We start from the raw sequence: 22,263 nt of genomic DNA on the forward strand, positions 1-22,263 counted from the left end.
TATTAATATATCATCTCCACAGGAAAAATGGACATACACACACACACACATATATATATGGTGAGAGAGGAAAAGATTGGTTGATTTTAAGGGATTGGCTCACACAATTGTCAGGGCTGGCAAGTTCTAAATCTGTAGGGCAGCCTGGAGACCCAGGCAAGAGCTGATGCTGCAGCCTGTCTGAAGGTAGTCTGGATGCAGAATTCCCTTTTCCTCTGAGGACTTCGGTCTTTTTCTCTTTAGGCCTTCAAGTGATTGGATGAGGCCCATCTACATTATAGAGGGTGATCTGATCTGCTTCACTCAAAGTCTACTGATTAAATGTTAATTGCATCTAAAAATTAGCTCACAGCATCATTTAGACTGGTGTTTGACCAAACAACTGGGCACTATAGCCTAGCCAAAGTGACACATCAAATTAACCTTCACAGTACCCAGAGGAACAGAGGGATGTCATACGAGCTCAGTGAGGTGGGCATTAGGAGAGTACAGAGCAGGGATTTTTCCCCACCATGAGATTCTGAGCTGGTAATTCCCTATTTTGGGGGGAGGGGTGGTTGACAAAGTCTACTTGCTTTTGTGACACTTTGCCCCAGTGGGCAAAATGACCCTTTTTCAATTAAGTCAAAATAAGTTCAGTTGCTTTTGAGGTTGATTTTTGGGAATTTCCTCACAGACTCCTTTGAGATAACTGGGGATATTCCACAAGCCAACAAGGCTGGGTTGGAGGGATCTCAATAGCTCGCTTCTTCCTCCAGGAAGAGGGACTCCTACCTTTAGCAAGAAGTTCTGTGTGAACGACTGACGCCTAGGATGCCTGTGGTACCCTGGCCTAACTCTGCAGGGATTCCCCTCACAACTGCAGGTTCAGCTTCACACTGCAGTGGCCCTCTTGTGGAGATTTTGTCTATAATTCTGCCCATTGTGCCGGTCTGCGCTGCTTGTTCATGCTTTTCTTTTTGTTTGTTTTTGTTTTGAGACAGGGTCTCACTCTGTCATCCAGGCTGGAGTGTAGTGGCACTATCTTAGCTCACTGTAACCTCCACCTCCTGGGCTCAAGCGATCTTCCCACCTCAGCCTCCTGAGTAGCTGGGACTACAAGCGTGCACCACCACACCTGGTTAATTTTTGTATTTTTTGTAGAGACATGGTTTCACCATGTTGCCCAGGCTGGTCTTGAACACCTGAGCTCAAGAGATCTGCCTGCCTCGGCCTCCCAAAGTGTTGGGATTACAGGTGTGAACCACCATGCCCAGCCTTCATGCTTTTCTTTCTGCAAACATCTGCATACTCACACACACACTGTTTATTCATTCAACACATTTGTTGCTCAGTAAGTTGTACACAAGGTACAACTTCTACCTCTGGAATTTGATCCTAAATCAGATTTCACCATTCCTGCTTCCTAGAGGGATGTGTTCTCACTGATTCCAATTTTGTGTGAAGCCTCTCCTTTTGAGGGCTAATGACAGGGAAGAGCCATAGGCTCTCATGCTATGGAGGAGCACTCAGGAGACAGCTGTGTCATCAACCTGTCAGATGACCGTGGGCAGCAGTGAAGCTCTCTGAGGATCTAATTCTTCATTTATACCTTGAGAATAATTATCCCTGTCTTCCTTCTCTCACAGGGTGTTGTGAGGGTTAAAGGGCTGTAAGTACTTCGAAGAGTTTAAATTACCTCACACATGAGAAATGTTCATTAGACAATCTGAACTGGAGTGTTTGGGATGTCTGTGGCAAAAGAAATTAGAAGCTAAAGCACATCTAATAATAGGATAGTAAGTCAAGGACACCTAATCACCCATCGTACCATTCAGACTCATGGGAGCTGGAGCTTTCTGAGAGGAGCTTTTTCCCTATCCTGAGTATGAGACTGAAAAAGACATTATGAAAGAGGTTTGAAGAGAGGTGTATTTTCTTTAAAAGAGATTAATTCCACAATCTCTACTCACATGACTATTCAATTCACCTGATTTCTACACTGATGGGATTGTTCAACTCCCTACATTTTCCTCAGGGAAGGATGTCTGCAAATCAACCCACCATGGCTGCGAACACATTTGTGTTAATAATGGGAATTCCTACATCTGCAAATGCTCAGAGGGATTTCTTCTAGCTGAGGACGGAAGACGGTGCAAGAGTAAGTGATCTGAACTTGGCTCTCTGCTTTAATTTTGTTTTGGAGCAACTGCTTTTTGGAGTATTTTCAGGCAACAAATCCCTCACCTCTGCTTCTCCCATAAATATAAATGCATATGCACAAATACAGACTGGGGAAGAGAGAGCTTAACTGCAGCACCTGTGAAAACACTTTCAGTTTTAATTGACAGTAAATTCATTATCAGCCAAGAGGCTAGGGTGATCGTAGGCTGAACAGCAATGTCTGCATGAGGGAGGTGGAGAGAGCTGTGCTCTGCTCTGTGCTGGAGAATTACATTCAGTTCTGGGCATGGTACTTTAGGAAAAAAGAGATGGATCAACAGTTTAAACATAAAAAAAAAAACACAAAAGAGCAAAAGGAGTCTTGAGAGAATTATTTTTTAATCTGAGAGTAGAGAAGATCTTTCTAAACATGGCATGAAATTTAAAAGCCATAAAAGAAAAACGAAGGAAAATATATAGTAAGAGAGTAAAACTGTGATACCTTTTTTTTAACCTATTAGTTACCAGAGATCAAAAAGTTTGATTCCTTATGTTGGCAAAGGTATATTGTAGTAGGGAATTATAAATGGATCAGTGGGTGTCTGAATTGGTATAACCTTTCAGAGGGCAATTTGGCAGTGTTATCAATCCAGTTCTAGAAGTTTATCTTACAGATATGTGCATGTTTACAAAGCCATGTATACAAGGATATTTTATACAGCACTATTTGTAGCAGCAAAAAACTGGAAACAAGCTAAATGATCACCCATGAGCCTGGCTGAATAAATTAAGGCACATCTATGTAATAAAACATGATGCAGCTTTTAAAACAACAAGCAGCTCTGGATGTATCCCCAAGATATTTTAAGAGAAAAAAGCATGGTGCTGAATGTTTTTTATAGTATGTTACCATCGATATATTTTGTAAAACACTCTAACATACAGTCTCTCTTTCTCTATATATGTGTGTGTGTATACCATTATATACGTATCTAATGTGTATACCCTTATACACACACACATACACATACACACACCCTTTTTCTAATATTTAAGTTTTGTTCCAAATGCATGTATTATTTTTTAGAAAAAAGATAAACACGATTTAGAAAGAATTAAGCAGCATGATCTTGTGAGGAAGTTCAGTATTATGTTAAGCAGAAAAAAATTAGGAAACTGGGGATCTTTGTAGAAAAAAAATTTTGAGGTACCAAATACCAATGTGACTGTCATCTCATTCATGATTTGTATGATCCCCCCACCCTGCCTCACCGTACCCTGGAAAGAAAGGACACTGGGAGAAGCTACAGCTCAGCACGAGGACAAAGAAGCTTTCTACCAGGGAAGCTGCATGCGTAATTAGTTCAGAGCATAAGCTTCAGCTCAGACGGATCTGGATTTGAACCCTGATTCATACCACCTGTGTGACCTTGGTCAAATTATTTAACCTCGGCCGGGCGCTGTGGCTCATGCCTGTAATCCCAGCACTTTGGGAGGCCAAGACGGGCAGATCACCTGAGACCAGGAGTTCGAGACCAGCCTGGCCAACATGACAAAACTCTGTCTCTACTAAAAATATAAAAATTAGCTAGGCGTGGTGGCACGCATCTATAATCCCAGCTACTCAAGAGGCTGAGGCAGGAGAATTGCTTGAACCTGGGAGGCGGAGGTTGCAGTGAGCTGAGATTGCTCCACTGCTCTCCAGACTAGGCAACAAAGGAAGACTCTTTTGTCTCAAAAAAAATAAATAAATAAATAAAATACAAAACTTAGCCGGGTGTGGTGGCATGCACCTATAATCCCAGCTACTTAAGAGGCTGAGGCCAGGAGATGGAAGTTGCAGTGGGCCGAGATTGTGCTACTGCACTCCAGCCAGGGTGACAGAGCAAGGCTCTGTCTCAAAAAAACAAACAAACAGAAAAACAAATTATATAACCTCTCTGAGTCCCAGTTTCCCCATCTATAAAATAAGGATAATAACTCACAAAGCCATCACAAGGAATACATTAGATCGTGTATCCAGAGGTGCTGAACAGCCGCGTGTTGTGGCTCACACCTGTAATCCCAGCACCTTGGGAAGCTGTGGTGGGAGGATTGCTTGAGCTCAGGAGTTCAAGACCAGCCTGGGCAACATGGTGAAACCCTGTCTCTACAAAAATTAGAAAAATTAGCTGGTTGTTGTGGTACGTGCCTGTGGTCCCAGCTACTAGGGAGGCTGAGGTGGGAGGATCACCTGAGTGCAGGAGGTTGAGGCTACAGTGAGTTGTGACTGTGCCACTTCACTCTATCCTGGGTGACACAGCAAGACCCTGTCTCAAAAAAATTTTTTTTAATAAAAAATAAATAAAGGCATTGAGCCCAGTGCTCACACACAATAAGTGCTCAAAAAATGATCACTATTACGATTCACAATAGCAAACACATGGAATCAACCCAAAATGCCCATCAATGATAGACTGGATAAGGAAAATGTGATATATATACACCATGGAATACTATGCGGCCATAAAAAGAAATGAGGTCATGTCCTTTGCAGGGACATGGATGGAACTGGAAGCCATCATCCTCAGCAAACTAACACAGAAACAGAAAACCAAACACTGCATGTTCTCAGTTATAAGTGGGAGCTGAACAATGAGAACACATGGACACAGGGAGGGGAACAACACACACTGGGGCCTGTTGGGGGTAGTCAGGGGAGAGAACATCAAGATAAAAAGCTAATGCATGTGGAGCTTAATACCTAGGTGATGGGCTGATAGGTGCAGCAAACCACCATGGCACATGTTTGCCTATGTAACAAACCTGTACGTCCTGCAGATGTATCCTAGAACTTAAAATAAAATTAAATTTAAAAAACAACAGACAGGCCAGGTGCAGTGGCTCATGCCTTTAATCCCGGCAGCTTGAGAGGCCGAAGCGGGCGGATCACCTGAGGTCAGGAGTTCAAGACCAGCCTGGCCAACATGGAGAAACCCTGTCTCTAATAAAAATACAAAAAGTGGCCGGGTGTGGTAGCGCGTGCCTGTGGCTCTGGCTACTTGGGAGGCTGAGGCAGGAGAATCACTTGAACCCAGGAGGCAGAGGCAGCAGTGAGCCAAGATCGCGCCACTGCACTCCAGCCTGGGCGAGAGAGCAAGATGCCATCTCAAACAACAACAACAAACAAACAAACAAAATGATCACTATTGTAATCATCAACAGCAGAGCTGTCCAAAGATGGGGCTTTCGTGGTAAGGTGACAAATTCCTCATCAGGAGAGGCGTTGAGGCCCAGGTCGAATGGTCACTGGGTGAGGATGTTGTAAAGAGGATGTAAGCAACAGCAGGGCTGGAGTAGATGATCTTTAAAGGGCTTATCCATGCCTGAAGTTCTAGAACTTTCTGAAAATTACGTTCTGAAAGCAAGTTACAGCTCCATTCCAATCTTATCAACTTAACTACCAAAAAGAAAATGCCCAAGAGAAGTGGGAATTACCCTCTGGCAAAAAAATAGCTAACAAGTGGGGCTGTCCTTCCTGTGTCTGAAAGCAAATACCTGGGCCCTGCTCTCCCTGATGCTTTTCCACTCTACCTTGTTTTGTGTTTCCCGGAGAAGGCTTCTGGACGCCATTCTGTGTGTGGGGGTTGCAAGTGCTAGTTTTGTTCTGTAAGAAAAATGTGTACAGAAAGGAGGAGAAAACAGACTCACTGCTGGAAAATTATTTCAGTATTTTTGAAATCTGCTGAAGAGCCACATGCATGCTGCCTAAGTCTTTTTTTGGTTCACTCAGGAACAGACTATGAATATAAATGAAGCTTTGAGTTGGCCTTTTCCTCTTTCACTAATAAAAGATCAATAGGTTGAGTGATGAGGAAAAGCACTTAATGGAGAAACAGAAGAACCCAATCCCCCAACATGTGCGTGCACACGCACACACACACATACACACCACACACACTATGATGTTAAGCATGTTATACTGGCCAGGCATAGAAATGGTTTTGCATGCGTGTGTCTCTACATGCTTATATTGTTGTGCCTCACTTTGAAAGATTAGACAGCTGCTTGATATATAAAATAGAATGTTTATCACAGATTGTGGATTGTTTGAAATGAGATCATCTGGCCCAGCGCGGTGGCTCGTGGCTCACGCCTGTAATCCCAACATTTTGGAGGCCGAGGTGGGTGGATCACAAGGTCAGGAGTTCGAAATCAGCTTGGCCAAGATGGTGAAACCCTGTCTCTACTAAAAATACAAAAATTAGCCAGGCATGGTGGCATTTGCCTGTAATCCCAGCCACTTGGGAGGCTGAGGCAAGAGAATCGCTTGAACCCAGGAGGCAGAAGTTGCAGTAAGCCAAGATCGCACCATTGTACTCTAGCCTGGGCGACACAGCAAGACTCTGTCTCAAAAAAGAAGAAGAAATAAGATAATCCATTTTGGATCTGCCCATTTTTCTTTTGCAGTCCTAAATAACAAAAAGCCTCTCCACACCCAAATTGCTTAACATAAAGCTTTTATTTCTGCTTACTATCGACCATCTATTAATAGTTGCCTGAGACCAGGTGCAGTGGCTCATGCCTGTAATCCCAGCACTTTGGGAGGCCAAGGCGGGTGAATCACCTGAGGTCAGGAGTTCAAGACCAGCCTAGCCAACATGGCAAAACCCCGTCTCTACTAAAAATACAAAAAACTAGCCAGGCATGGTAGCGTGTGCTTGTAATCCCGGCTACTTGGGAGGCTGAGGCAGGAGAATCACTTGAACCCAGGAAGTGGAGGTTGCAGTGAGCCAAGATTACACCATTGCAATTCAGCCTGGGTGACAGAGCAAGACTCAATCTCAAAAAAAAAAAAAAAAAAAGAGCCTGAAAAGCTTCTGTGTAAAGAATTTATGGTGATAATTTTTTTTTTAATTTTTTTTTTTTTTACGGAGAGATGCAAGGTCTTGCTCTGTCACCCAGACTGGAGTGCAGTGGCACAATCATAGCTCACTGCAACCTATAATTCTTGGGATCCAGTAATCCTTCTGCCTCAGCCTCACAAGTAGCTAGGGCTACAGGCATGCACTACCATGCCCAGCTAATTTTTCTTTTTTTAAGAGAGACAGTCACTCTGTTGCCCAGGGTGTTCTTGAACTCCTGTGCTCAAGCCATCCTCCTGCCTCAGCCTCCCAAAGCGCTGGGGATTATAGGCGTGAGCCACCGCACCAAGGCTAATTATTTTGTAAGCTTTAATAGGTCAGTAGGGTACTTACAGGTGTGCTACCCAATGAACATCACCTCATTCACTTAGTCTGTCACCACACATTTACTGAACACTTTTTTTGTGCCAAGTATTGGGGGGTGGGGCACAAATATGAATGAAACACAGTCCCTGCTGAGGAGGAACTCACAGACTGGAGGAGGTAACACATCATTAAATAATTATTGTACAATGTGGAACACTATATAGAGTACATTAGATTGTATGCAACTTGGTGTTAGGGATTGTGTCTTGGTCACTATTGCAATCCTGCTATGCCCACGGCCTTGTACAAAGCAGGTCCTCAATAAATTTTTGGTTGAATAAATTAGTAATGTTAGGGGTATATAGAAAGCAACACAAGCTGAGTTACTAGGAAGGCTCCCTGGCAGAGGTGATGGCTGAGCTGAAGAAATCTCTTTCTCCATTGACTGTCAGAATGCCAGCACTAGGGTGATGTCACCCTCCTAGAGTAAAGTTCTAGGAGTCTTTTGGGTATTGTTAAGACTCTTCAGTGTACTCTACACCCAGCTCCTCCCAGACCTGTCAGTGTTCCAGGGTACAATGTAGACTTGGTTTCCTAGACAATTGTACATCTGCCATTTTGCTTGTGAAAAAATACTATTTTTATCAATATGACAAGCCAACCATAAAAGTATATGTGAAAATTATTGTTGCTTGTGGCCCTCCCAACAACTCATCTGTCCTGTGTATTATCTAAAGAACAAAACTCGTTCCCCAAAGTGGTTATGCCTCCAATTGAAGCATCATTTTATTCTACTCTTGTGCATAAATGATTTCTTATCCAACTATGTCAACTTTCCTTTTGTTCTTATAGAATGCACTGAAGGCCCAATTGACCTGGTCTTTGTGATCGATGGATCCAAGAGTCTTGGAGAAGAGAATTTTGAGGTTGTGAAGCAGTTTGTCACTGGAATTATAGATTCCTTGACAATTTCCCCCAAAGCCGCTCGAGTGGGGCTGCTCCAGTATTCCACACAGGTCCGCACAGAGTTTACCCTGAGAAACTTCAACTCAGCCAAAGACATGAAAAAAGCCGTGGCCCACATGAAATACATGGGAAAGGGCTCTATGACTGGGCTGGCCCTGAAACACATGTTTGAGAGAAGTTTTACCCAAGGAGAAGGGGCCAGGCCCCTTTCCACAAGGGTGCCCAGAGCAGCCATCGTGTTCACTGACGGACGGGCTCAGGATGACGTCTCCGAGTGGGCCAGTAAAGCCAAGGCCAATGGTAATATGGGGTGGAGGTGCGGTTTACACCACTCAAGGTTCAGGTTTCTTAAACTCACTCAGTGGTCTCAGCTGGCCATAGGGGTAAGCTTCTTTGAGTGTACAGAAAGGCCTCCTGGCAACTGCCATTATACACCTTTACTACCCTGCCACCTAGAGGCCTTAACAGGACCCCACAGGAGTTAAATAAAGTGCTCAGGAAGGAGTCTGGCTACTAGAAGGTTAGGCTAAGCTGACTACAGGCGGGTATCCTCTCACTGTGATTTACTAGCCAATGTGTGATCTCCAGTGTAAGAATCGCCTAGATATACACAATAGTTCCGAAACACTGGTCGGCTTGCTCTAGAATCAACTGAAGAGCTTGTTAAATTGTTTCTGATGGGAACTTTTACTGTGTATATTTATTCTTGTATTTTTTAACCAATACTTCAAGCGAGCATTCTGAAAATGCAATAGCCCCTAGGGTGGATAATACTCTTGTGGTTGCAGGAGGCAAAGTTAGCTTTTCAGAAAATCAAATGAAGGAATAGATTATGACTCTAAGCTATTGTTGCTCAGTAAAGCCCAGCCTCTTCTCTGAGGTTTTGCTGACCTGAGGGTTACTTCAGTTGTACAGATGTGAAGCGTGCTTAAGGAATATGACCCTTGGCTAAAGGAAACCCAAAAGCTAGGATAATTGGTAGAGACAGTTTATGGTGAAGTTTCTAGATTCCTTGAGGGAGATAGGCAAACTTGAGGTTGTGAAGTAGTTTGCTTGAAAACTGCCTTTTTTTTTTTTTTTTTTTTTTTTGAGATGGAGTCTTGCTCTGTCGCCCAGGCTGGAGTGCAGTGGCGCAATCTCAGCTCACTGCAAGCTCTGCCTCCCGGGTTCATGCTATTCTCCTGCCTCAGCCTCCTGAGTAGTGGGGACTACAGGCACCTGCCACTATGCCCAGCTAACTTTTTGTATTTTTAGTAGAGACGGGGTATCACCGTGTTAGCCAGGATGGTCTCAATCTCCTGACCTTGTGATCCACCCACCTCAGCCTCCCAAAGTGCTAGGATTATAGGCGTGAGCCACTGCGCCCAGCTGAAAACTGCCTTCTTAAAGTACTTGTTGAGGACACACTGCTTTAGCAAGTCCTGTAAGAGGAAATAAGGTATGCACAGATCAAGGCCTCATCTAAGACTTTATGGACCCAGTGCCTAGATCAGGCCTGGCACATAGTAGATGTGTGACAACTACTTGCTGAGTGAATGAAGAAAGGAGTGAGAGTACTGGCAGTCCCACTGGTGAACTCCGTTCCTCCTCACAGAAAGGCTGGTTCACATCGACATTCACTCGCTCTCTTTGTGAAGGAGGTCATTTTATTGATACTGCGTACCTTCCTCTTTTTCTAGCCCAAGAGTGGTAGCCACAAAGTGTCCTGCCCTGAATCATCTGGGTAGATTGTAAAACTGGCTGTTCACACTAGCCTAGATTGCTAGAGCTCATGTCAAACTCATAGGCCCCCTAGTCTGCATTCTTAAAAAGAATTAGGGGAAGCATCTTGGTCTCCAGAGACAGTGGTTAGCCCTTTCATCTCACTGAGACTAATCCACCTTACCCTTTGCTCCACTCAAATGTCTCTACACATCACACAAAGACAGGTGGTAGCAGAAACTGATGTTTATTTGATTCTTGAATCAACAAGATTTATATGAGGTGACATCCTCTTATGAATTTAACTAGTCTTATGTATAGCAAACAGAATCTTAAAATAGCAGTTACCCTTTTTAGGAAGTTGTGCATAAAAACACTGGGCTCCTGGACAAATATGCTGAACTTGGTTATTGACCTTACACAGACTCAGAACAAGGCATCGTAACTCTTGCCCCTTGTCTTGAAGAGCCATTTTTAAGTACATTTTTAAGAATCTAGTCTAATAAATTAGCTAGAATAAGTTATCAGTGCTGAAAAAATTTGGACTCCAGCAGAACATATTCTTATTGTGTTTTACTTTCAAATGAAGAGTATATAGGGGAAAGGAGTCTAACGATTGATGTAAGAAAATCTTTTAAAGCAAACGCATATCCCTGTTGAAATTTAAGGCTGATCTTGGGTTTGTTCTTTTTCCTGACTTTGGGGGTTTCCAGTGGTCTGCAGATTATCCTTTTCGGCTTAGCACTTCCTCACAAAGTTGTGTCATCTTAACAGAAGTGGGCAAAAAGCAGCTTCACTTGGCCTCAGGTCACTTACATTTCCTATCCTGTAGCTTTGAGTAGAAACTAGGTTATTAGGTCATAAATTGACTTGATTCTTAGAATTCTTCCAGAAGAGATTCCCATTTAGCAAGCCATAAAATAGTGCTCATTTCTATGAATCCAGAAGGCTAATTCAGGGGGAAGTTGCAGATTTGTTAAATGGCCCAGCCCAGAGCTGAGCAACAGGTTAGTAGTCTAGCTCCCCAGCATCTCCCAGATGCCTCACTTCTCTCTTGGATCCCTCCCTTTTGCTCATAGGACCAAAATAAAAATGGTAGAAAAATAAAAAGGAAGGTTGGCATGGACCCTTCAAATCATACCACTTAACATCTAACTGGCTTTGGGTGCTGTACATACAACTTCCAGCCCCTGGGAACACAACTCTAACTAACTTGCTCTTAATTTTTCCTGCACCCTAGGTATCACTATGTATGCTGTTGGGGTAGGAAAAGCCATCGAGGAAGAACTACAAGAGATTGCCTCTGAGCCCACAACCAAGCATCTCTTCTATGCCGAAGACTTCAGCACAATGGATGAGATAAGTGAAAAACTCAAGAAAGGCATCTGTGAAGGTACTATAGCTTACGCCGAAGACCTTAGCAAACAGGGCAGCATGAACTCTTTTTTTTTTTTTTGAGATGGAGTCTCACTCTGTCATTCAGGCTGGAGTGCAGTGGCACAATCTCAGCTCACTACAACCTCTGCCTCCTGGGTTCAAGTGATTCTCATGCTTCAGCCTCCCGAGAAGCTGGGATTACAGGCACCACCACCACACCCAGCTAATTTTTGTATTTTTAGTAGAGATGAGGTTTCACCATGTTGGCCAGGCTGGTCTCGAACTCTTGACCTCAAGTGATCCAGCCACCACAGCCTCCCAAAGTACTGGGATTACAGGCGTGAGCTACCGTGTCCGGCCAACATGAACCTTTAGTGATAAATTCTCAACCAAAAAAAGTGTCTCCTTCATGGGCAGGGTCAGCAATGCCTAGAAACAGTACAAGAAGAAGGGCTGGGCACCATGGTTCCCTCCTGTAACCCAACCATTTTGGGAGGCTGCGGTGGGAGGATTGCTTGAGCCCAGGAGTTCAAGACCAGTTTGGGCAACAAAGTGAAACCCTGTCTCTGAAAAAAAATGTAACAATTAGCTAGGCATGATGGCACACACCTGTAGTCTCAGCTACCTGGGAGACTGAGGAGGGAGGATCGTTTGAGCCCTGGAGGTCACAGCTTCAGTGAGCCATGATTGCGCCACTGCACTCCAACCTGGGTGACAAAGCAAGACCCTGTCTCAAAAAAAGAAAAAAAAAAGGTGGGGGAAGCAGGGGAGGTGGGAAAGACAAAAGTAATAGCTACCATTGTTTGAGCCCTTGCTCTGTGCCAAGCAGTATAATAAGTGTTTTGACACACCAGCATGCTTCATCCTCACAAACACCCTAGAGAAATGATCATTTAACTAAAAATCAATCATTATATAAATCAGGAGAGCTGAAGTGCAATTTCAGAATATACCTATAATTGCAGTGTAAAGGGACGTACCTAGTTCTTCCAAGCCCACTGTTAAAATTAATGCCTTTCTGCATGGACTACTTGTTTACAGAATATCCGACTGCCCTTTAGACTTCAGATTTTGTTATGCATGCTTTTCTCCAGTTTACTAAGTGTGCCAGATATGCTTACAGATAGCAGTTCTGCCTATTTTTCCTTGTACTCATGTCCCCAGTTCACCAGTTAGATCCCAGTCTAAGTGCTCTGTCTTACCCCTCTAGGGAAAGAACTCTTGAGATGTGGGGTAACAGGGAGGGAAGGCCTTTCAGATTTCTGTGAGTAGACAATGTTTTGCCTCTTGATTGTTTCATTCAAGTTAAAATGCCTCAAGTGGAGCTGCTGCCACTGCAACTGAAATTCTTTAACAACTTCACCTTTTTCTCTGCCCTACTTTCTAGACATGACATTTTTGGGAGCATTCTTAAGATGTACTTAAGGGGTCCAAGCTTCTCTTACGAGAGAGAATTGCCCTAGAGTGGTCATAAGTATCATGGTAACCAACTGCTTTTTTGAATCTTTGGTGTTACCAAACAAAACCAAAAAACCTTAGGTTATGGCAGGTAGGTAAGGAGGTGGTCTGGGACCAGCTTCCTGAAGAACACACACATGCCTGTGGACAACCGTCACTTCTTTTGGTCATCTTTTTCTGCTCAGCTCTAGAAGACTCCGATGGAAGACAGGACTCTCCAGCAGGGGAACTGCCAAAAAGGGTCCAACAGCCAACAGGTACAGTTTTTAAGGCAGTGTTTTCAGAAATTTTGGTGGGTGCTTCTACCATGGTTTCCCTCCAGATAAAAGTTGTAAAGAAGTGAACGTAAGTATATTCAAATTATGATAATTAAGGCCTTTCTTCCCTCAAAAAGATAGTTAACATTTACTGTTACATTAAGCCATATTTGGTAACTAGCATTGTTTCAGGTGACAGTGTTTTTTTTGTTTTTGTTGTTGTTGTTGTTGTTTTGAGACAGTTTCATTCTGTTGCCCAGGCTGGAGTGCAGTGGTACGATTTCGGCTCACTGCAACCTCCACCTCCTGGGCTCAAGTGATTCTCCTGCCCCAGTCTCCCGAGTAGCTGGAATTACGGGCGCCCACCACCATGCCCAGCTAATTTTTGTATTTTTAGTAGAGACAGGGTTTTACCATGTTGGCCAGGCTGGTCTTGAACCCCTGACCTCAAGTGATCTACCCATCTTGGCCTCCCAAAGTGCTGGGATTACAGGCATGAGCCACTGTGCCCGGCTGTTTGTTTTTTTTGTTGTTGTTGTTGTTTGGTTTTTGTTCTTTTAATAAAGATGTTTACTCCACTGAAGGTAACAGTCTTTTTGCTTCAGTATGTCCCAAAGTAAAGCTCTGTACCAAGTGCTAGAAATACCAAGTACCTTACTCTGCTGACGGCTGTTTCATAACCAAAAGCATTATGCAGGTTTGACTGCAGTTTTCTTTCTCTTTACAGAATCTGAGCCAGTCACCATAAATATCCAAGACCTACTTTCCTGTTCTAATTTTGCAGTGCAACACAGATATCTGTTTGAAGACGACAATCTTTTACGGTCTACACAAAAGCTTTCCCATTCAACAAAACCTTCAGGTAATTCCAAGTAAAATATTACGATAAGATAACTTGATCTCAGCCATTCAGCTTGCCAACAACCTTAGCTTTAAGGAGGAAAGGAAAGAAGGAAGTAAGAAATAGTATAGAGGAAAAGAGACGAAAGAATTTAAGTAAAATGAGAACTAAAACATAAACTAAAAGAAACTCAAGTAGTGTTCCTCAGTAATCCACAGTAAGGGCCACTTCCAGTGTTGGAAGCATATACAGCGCTTTCCTGGTATTTACTGGATCTGGCTGCATGGAAAAAGTGGAACATGTCTTTCATTATGGTTTCCTCCGTATGCTGATTCATTCCTATTATTATGCGTCTGGGAAGTCTGGTGGATTCTAGAGATGAACACTTTCCATCTGCTTTCTCAGGAAGCCCTTTGGAAGAAAAACACGATCAATGCAAATGTGAAAACCTTATAATGTTCCAGAACCTTGCAAACGAAGAAGTAAGAAAATTAACACAGCGCTATATCCTTTTCTTGTATTATGCTTCTGTATGTAATGCAAATAATATTATCAAAACTTCATACACTCTATGTAGGTTTTATCAACTGAAGTCAATCCCATGAAGTCACGAAGAACAGTGAACTCCAGGAAAGGCTTTTTGCTTTAAAAAGCAGCCTGACAGGTGTTTGAGAGGCAAGGACAAGCCAAGCTTAGTAGCAACAGTCAAGCACTTAGTTGCCATCGGCTGTTCTCGGGGGCTTAGCATATTAAGGCCTGTCGGTCAGCATACAAAGTAAGGAAAAAAGAGACACTGGCCTAACTCCCTCTCTGCTAGGAAGGTGTGTAGGACATGATGAGGTCTGAAGTGCATCAAAGGTACGGTAAATATAGACAAAGAATGTTGTAGAATGAAGAGGTTTCAAACTCAGTACTCCAAATTTTCCTTTAGCCCCAAAGACCACCACAGCCACATATAGATTCAGTGTGTTGAGTTTCTGGAGGACAGGGGTGGTTTTTTCTTTTTTTCCCCTTGGCAGCAGAGATCTTCTCTATCAGCACTCTAAAAAATCAAACACTCCACCAAGGGAACAGCAGGATCCAATGATTCATTAAAACAATATTACAAATAAAAGGAATGCTTGGGGATAATAAAAGAGGATTCGGTGCTTTTACATATTGAACACCCTGCCAAGTGCTCTAAACTTAAAATTATAGTAAGCGTACTAAAGCTGGCTGATAACTCAAGTGCATCAACTAGTCTATAGGGAAATGGCTTAATTCTGAACTATCTCTGTGCCAGTGGGCTTATGTAATAAGGAACAACAGCATAGAGCAATTCCATTTCTGAAAGCTGGAAATATGCTCCCTTAAGTAAAATGAAATAATCTTTCTGAGTGGTTAATTGATGAATATGGGCTCTCATTCTGCCCTCAAGAGGGCAGACAGAGGGTATCAAGGAGCTTACAGGGAAGACCAATACCTATTCTAATGCCCTTTTCCTCTCGCTTGCCTGTCCCACCCCAAAGTTCTACTCACAAGAGACTAAAGAGGACATATTTTTACATAGGTCAGAATTCCTCAAAACTGTGGCCTTATGTAGCATCATGGTGAAACCTCCCTATTGCCCTTTGCTTCTGACTTCGTATCTTACTTTCCAAGGCCGAATTCTTTCATTGTCTTCTCTTCCCCAGATTCCCAACATTATCAATTCTGGCTCCTAGAAGTGTGCTATGGCAAACTAATTTACAAGCATTAAGGATGGAAGTGGAATCACAATTTAAAAAAAAAAAAAAAAAAAGACTGCAGCTGGGTGCTGTGGCTCACATCTGTAATCCTAGCACTTTGGGAGGCCGAGGTGGCCTTGCTTGAGCTCAGGAGTTCGAGATCAGCCTGGGCAACATAGTGAGGCCTTGTCTCTAAAAAATAATAAATAAAATAAATAAGGTCGGGCATGGTGGCTCACGCCTGTAATCCCAGCACTTTGGGAGGCCGAGGCAGGCAGATCACCTGAGGTGGGGAGTTCGAGACTAGCCTGGCCAACATGGAGAAACCCCGTCTCTACTAAAAATACAAAATTAGCCGGGCGTGGAGGTGCATGCCTGTAATCCCAGCTACTCGGGAGGCTGAGGCAGGAGAATCGCTTGAACCCAGGAGGCGGAGGTTGCAGTGAGCCAAGATCGCGCCATTGCACTCCAGCCTGGGCAACAAGAGCGAAACTCCGTCTCAAAAAAAGAGAAGAAAAACAAAAATAAATAAAATTAAAATTAAAAAGACAAATTCACACTGAGCCATCTGGCTTTGATGACGTTAAAAAAAAAAAAAAAAAACCCAAAATATTTGTCTTGACAGAATGTGTTAAATGAGTTCTACAAATTTACAAGTCAGGGTTTTAAAATACTTGACAGAAATGGAAAAAAAAACCCAAAACCTTTTATATTTCAGAAGCCAAAATTTTACGTGGATAAATCAAGTTATATTTAAATGTAAATAAAAATAGACAATTCTTCATCTTCCTTAATTTGAGATTTACTAGAAGAAATGACACAGAGAATGGAAGCCCTGGAAAATCGCCTGAGATACAGATGAAGATTAGAAATCGCGACACATTTGTAGTCATTGTATCGAGGATTACAATGAAAGCAGTGCAGAGCCCCAAAGCTCAGGCTGTTGTTAAATCAATAATGTTGTGAAGTAAAACAATCAGTACTGAGAAAGCTGGTTTGCCACAGAACAAAGACAAGAAGTATACACTAACTTGTATAAATTTATCTAGGAAAAAAATCCTTCAGAATTCTAAGATGAGTTTACCAGGTGAGAATGAATAAGCTATGCAAGGTATTTTGTAATACACTGTGGACACAACTTGCTTCTGCCTCGTCCTGCCTTAGTGTTGCAATCTCATTTGACTATACGATAAAGTTTGCACAGTCTTACTTCTGTAGAACACTGGCCATAGGCAATGCTGTTTTTTTGTATTGGACTTTACCTTGATATATGTATATGGATGTATACATAAAATCATAGGACATATGTACTTGTGGAACAAGTTGGATTTTTTATACAATATTAAAATTCACCATTTCAGAGAATGGTATTCAGTGCAAAAATTCTTAGTTTAACTTTAAATGGAAGATATGTATGTATGAGAAATGGCCAATATGCCTATGAAAAAATGCTGAATCTCATTAGTAATCAGGAAAATGCAGGTTAAAACAATACCATTTTTCACCCATCAGCTTAGCAAAAATGAGTATGTGGAAATGTGAGGTTCTTATAGTAAGAATGCAAATGGCACTCTTTGTAGAGTAAGTCTGTTGACATCTCATAAAACTGAAAATGCACACAACCCTGTAAATCTAGCAACTGCACTCAGTTGATTTCAGCACATACATACAAAGAGACCTGCATAAGAATGTTACTAGACTTTGTAAAAGTAAAAGTAAAAAATAAGGGACAAAAACATCATCAGAAGGGGAACTGATAAACTCTGGTGTAATCCATACCACAGAAATACACCACCACATGTACAGGAATGTGCTACATCTATACAAATAAATGGTCAAACTCAAAACAAAGATGACTTTAAAAAGAATGACAAAATGTTTAGCATACCATTCCTGAAAATTAAAAAAACAAAATCAAAAATGTCACAGTGAAACCCCATCTCTACTAAAAATACAAAAAATTAGCCAGACGTGGTGGTGGGCGCCTGTAGTCCCAGTTACTCGGGAGGTTGAGGCAGGAGAATGGCATGAACCCAGGAGGGAGAGCTTGCAGTGAGCCAAGATTGGGCCACTGCACTCCAGCCTGGGGACAGAGCGAGACTCCGTCTCAAAAAAAAAAATAAAAAGAAAAAGAAAAACCTAGATGGGTACCCCACTACACACCGAGGCTGTTATATACCCCATTGCCCCTAGACTACAAACCTGTACATCATGTTACTGAATACGGTAGGCAACTGTAAAACAATGGTAAGTGTTGTATCTAAACACAGAAAAGGAATTTTTCAGCCTTATTATAATCTTATGGGATCACTGTTGTATATGCCATCCATCACTGACCAAACGTCATTATGAGGTACATGACTATCAGTTCTGGCATTGCTGCCAAAGTGGCTCAATTCTACTTTACTCTCTGTTGGGTTCAGGCTCCACCTAGCGGCTCAAAAGACTGCCTCCTCCTTTTTAGCAATTAAATACCTTTCAACCTAACATTTTATCTCTCTGCCATGAGAATATATATATATATATTTTAGCTATTAAACATATTTCTCCTGGGGGAAGAAAAACCTCATGGCAAAAAAAAAAAAAAAAAGCCTCCAACCAATGCATTAAAAGCTACAGATTAATCCAAGATATTTAACTTGAAGATTGTCTAAAATATTATTTCTCCATTTTGCTTGTTTTTGCCACTTGTAAATCTCAGTGTAAGGGTTCTGCATTCCATTTTCATCACTTATTGGATTTAATCTGCAAAGTAAGGCTAATAATAATATTGAGTGGTCAGATGATTAAATGAGTTAACATATACACTATTTTGTAAGGTACTTAAAACTTTTATTATTTATTTTTTGAGATGGAGTTTCGCTCTTTCACCCAGGCTAGAGTGCAGTGGCATGACCTTGGCTCACCGCAACCTCCGCCTCCCAGGTTCAAGCAATTCTCCTGCCTCAGCCTCCAAGTAGCTGGGATTACAGGCACCTGCCACCATGCCCAGCTAACTTTTGCATTTTTAGTAGAGGAGGGGCTTCATCATGTGGCCAGGCTGGTCTTGAACTCCTGACCTCAGGTGATCAGTCAGCCTCAGCCTCCCAAAGGGCTGGCATTACAGGCATGAGCCAACACACCCGACCATATTATTTATTTTTAGAGACAGGGTCTTGCTCTGTCATCCAGGCTACAGTGCAGTGGCACCACGATAGCTCACTGTAACCTCAACCTCTTGGGTTCAAGCAATCTTCCTGCCTCAGCCACCTGAGTAGCTGGCACCATAGGCCTGTGCCACCACAATGGGCTAATGTTTTTAACTTTTTTTGTAGAGATGGGGTCTCATTAAGTTGTCCAGGCTGGTCTCAAACTCCTGGCCTTAAGTGATCCTCCTGCCTCAGCCTCCACAAGTGCTGAGATTACAGGTGTAAGCCACAGTGCTGGACTCTAAAACATTTTAAATGCTCAGTATTAACTATTATATTTTTACTCTTTAGCAGCCAAGAGTATTGGACACAAAGATGGTGCTGAGCTAAGTGTATGTTGAGTAAATGAAAAGACAGAATAAATTCTTTGCTAACCTGAGGAAAGTAATCTGGTAGATTCCCACCCCTAAACTATCTTTTGAAGCAAACAGGCAGTAGTAAATTAAATAATGGTAAATGCATAAGAAATTTAAGAACTACTATTAACAAAATTCTGAACTAGAAAGTCACAAGTGTATCAATAAGAGAATTAAGTAAATGTTTAAGCCCTAGTAGTCATTATCCACTCTAATTTTTGATAAGTGACACAAAGTTGAATACCTTGAGTCCTTGTCCTGTAGAACCTCAGTTAGAGAGAGGTAATCAATGCCATATAAAAAGGTTCTAAGGTAACTCAGAAATACCTGTTTTAGACTGGGTGCTAGGCTTACCCTCAGAACAAGCACAGGTAAGCCCAGAAAAGGGAGGAGTGGAGGAAGGAAACCAGATTCCACTGCAGGTGAAGGGAGCAGCAAGTCTAAGGAGTAGTTGGTAGTTGGAAGACAGGGGATGGAAAACTTTTCCATGACACAGATTATAATTTATCTTCCAGACGACCCAACTATTAATAGTTATATTCATAATCAGCCTAAAATATGGTTTCTTCTCTACATTCCTTTTGCTCCTACATTCCTTTTGCTCCTGCCACCATCCCATACCAACTGCAATTCTTAACACATTCTACAATATCCAGCCTCTTGAGATTTCTATTTCCATATCTAAGAGTTCAGTAGAGGTATGGAGTAAATCCAATTGGCTGCAATTTCCTACAATCCCTGAATATTAGAGCTACCCAAACACACTGCTTTCATTATAATCAGAAAACATTTTAAATGTCACCTTACACTTTCCCAGATCTTCCTGGCCAGTGACACTTTCTCTCTGACAGCAGTTTAAGAGCACTTAATCAAAGGTAACATAGGCCAGAATGAGTAAGGAATGTTTCCTGTCTAATAGCTTTAAACTTCTTGTCTCTCTAAACTTTCTTGCTGAAAGAAAGAATAGTTGTGACTGCACAAAAACATATAATGAAAAGGCAAAAACCAAATATAGCATATTATCAACTACATAGAAGGCCCTAGAAATCATAAATTTTCTAAAAAACCATCATTCCAAAATGCCTGCAGCCAAAAAACCACAACAGAAACCACGCAAAGAAAGGGTACACCAACATCTGCAATATTGTATTCTTTAGGTCACCATCCCCTGAGAAATTAAATTCGAGCTAGTCAACCGGGAGGAAAAACCCAAATAGTGTGAAAAGTCAACTTGTGGAAAAACTGACCAAGTAGATAATAAGCACACAAACTAAAGCCTTAACCATGAGATTGAAACATTTTGAACTATGAAAACAAACTAACACTATTAGAGACCAGTAGTCAGACCAAGCAATTCTTATCAAAGATTCAAATATTTTATATCACTTTGGCCACACGGGCCTCTGGATATGTAAACATGAACACCTTAGAACACTTAAAATCTTTCATATATTCAGTGACTCTTAACCAGGAGAGAAGCTAGTTTAAAAATGTGGTGATTTTGGGGGTGATTACAATGACATGGAAGGAAAACCAAGAATGAAAAATACCTGCAGAATCCACAGCCCTCCACAACAAAGAACTGTCCCATTACACAATGTCAGTAGTGCTCCCAAATTGAGAAATACTGAGTAAATGAACTGGTAAAACTATTACAAACCAGACTCTCCGAAGTATTAATATATCCACAACCTCAGATTAACTTCAGACTAAAATCATGAGCTATTCCCTTGAAAAAAACTCCTAACCCCCGACTATCAAACTGGGAACATGACCCACCCAGGGCTGTTATATAGCTATTAAGAGCTGGGGTCCTCTGACTCCAAGTGCAGTAAATGCTTGATTTTCTGCATACTATTTAGAAGGCATCCTCATTTACTGTCTCACTCATCTACCATCAAAACTTGCCTGAAAGAGGGGAGGGAGAAAAAGAGCAAGGAGATTGAGTCTAAAATCCAAAAGACATTGTCTTTTCTGACACTTCTGTGGCCTCCCTCCCTCAAAGCCCAGCTGACTACATAGGGCATACCTTACTAGCACCATTCAACTCTGTAAATTAGTATCTAACTAAATCATTATTTCCCCTCAAATTAATTCTTTCGAATGTTCCAAAAGATGTTAACATATGAAGGATTCCCTGGGACATACTCTTGGGGGATGCAGTATAGTTTCCAAAAATGTGAATACTTAACGTACTTCATAGTACATCTTTTAGGTGTATGATATAAAACATACTCGGGCAAACATGGACTTAACTATTGATGATCTGGGATTACTCAGAGATCATCCAAGTGCACCAACCACTTACCTTAGGAAAGATTATTCATTAAAGTAAAACTTTTCTTAACCTATGACAGCATTTTGGATGGGGAAACATTTCAGTTAATCTTTTTTAGCTACTCAGATTTGGTAAATTGCAATTCTGGCTAAATTCTGGGTATTTAACCTTGTTGCCTCCTAAGCATACTAGAATATAAAATGCAAACAATGTCCTGAGAATGGAATTACAAAACTTGAGCTTCCTAAACATCTAGTACTAGAAAGGAACCCAGTGCACTCCCTTTACAAAAACTAGGCCAGGAGCAGGGCTCACGCCTGTAATCCCAGCACTTTGAGAGGCTGAGGCCAGGGGATCACGAGGTCAGGAGATCGTGACCATCCTGGCCAACATGGTGAAACTCCGTCTCTACTAAAAATACAAAAAAAAAAAAAATTAGCCAGGCATGGTGGCGCCCACCTGTAGTCCCTGTTACTCAGAAGGCTGAGGCAGGAGAATCGCTTGAACCTGGGAGGCAGAGGCTGCAGTGAGCGAAGATTACACCACTGCACTCCAACCTGGGCAACAGAGCAGGACTCTCTCCAAAAAAAAGAAAAGAACAACAACAAAACCTTGGAAAACAGAAATCAGGATGTGTAACTCTTTTTTTTTTTTTTTTTGAGACGGAGTCTTGCTCTGTCGCCCACGCTGGAGTGCAAGTGGCACGATCTCGGCTCACTGCAAGCTCTGTAGCTGGGACTACAGGCGCCCACCACCACACCCGGCTAATTTTTTTTGTACTTT

General features: G+C 42.0%; 1 protein-coding gene across 2 annotated transcripts in view; it reads left to right on the forward strand.

The window, feature by feature from the left end:
- The window catches only part of MATN2 (matrilin 2), a 167,123-nt gene extending 150,100 nt beyond the window's left edge, over nt 1–17,023 (forward strand). Inside the window, exons 13-19 of one of the 2 annotated variants that reach the window (XM_054498282.2) lie at nt 2,018–2,140; nt 8,205–8,618; nt 11,260–11,412; nt 13,040–13,111; nt 13,839–13,973; nt 14,358–14,456; nt 16,465–17,023. In XM_054498282.2, the coding sequence (XP_054354257.2) occupies nt 2,018–2,140; nt 8,205–8,618; nt 11,260–11,412; nt 13,040–13,111; nt 13,839–13,973; nt 14,358–14,456; nt 16,465–16,520 (1,052 nt within the window). In that variant the 3' untranslated portion in view covers nt 16,521–17,023. The remainder of the gene's footprint in view (nt 1–2,017; nt 2,141–8,204; nt 8,619–11,259; nt 11,413–13,039; nt 13,112–13,838; nt 13,974–14,357; nt 14,457–16,464) is intronic. The other variant, XM_054498281.2, reaches the window with a different exon arrangement.
- The last annotated feature ends 5,240 nt before the right edge of the window (nt 17,024–22,263 follow it).

The sequence above is a fragment of the Pongo pygmaeus genome, chromosome 7 (assembly GCF_028885625.2).
Source record: "Pongo pygmaeus isolate AG05252 chromosome 7, NHGRI_mPonPyg2-v2.0_pri, whole genome shotgun sequence".
In the NCBI taxonomy this organism is placed as follows: Eukaryota; Metazoa; Chordata; class Mammalia; order Primates; family Hominidae; genus Pongo; species Pongo pygmaeus.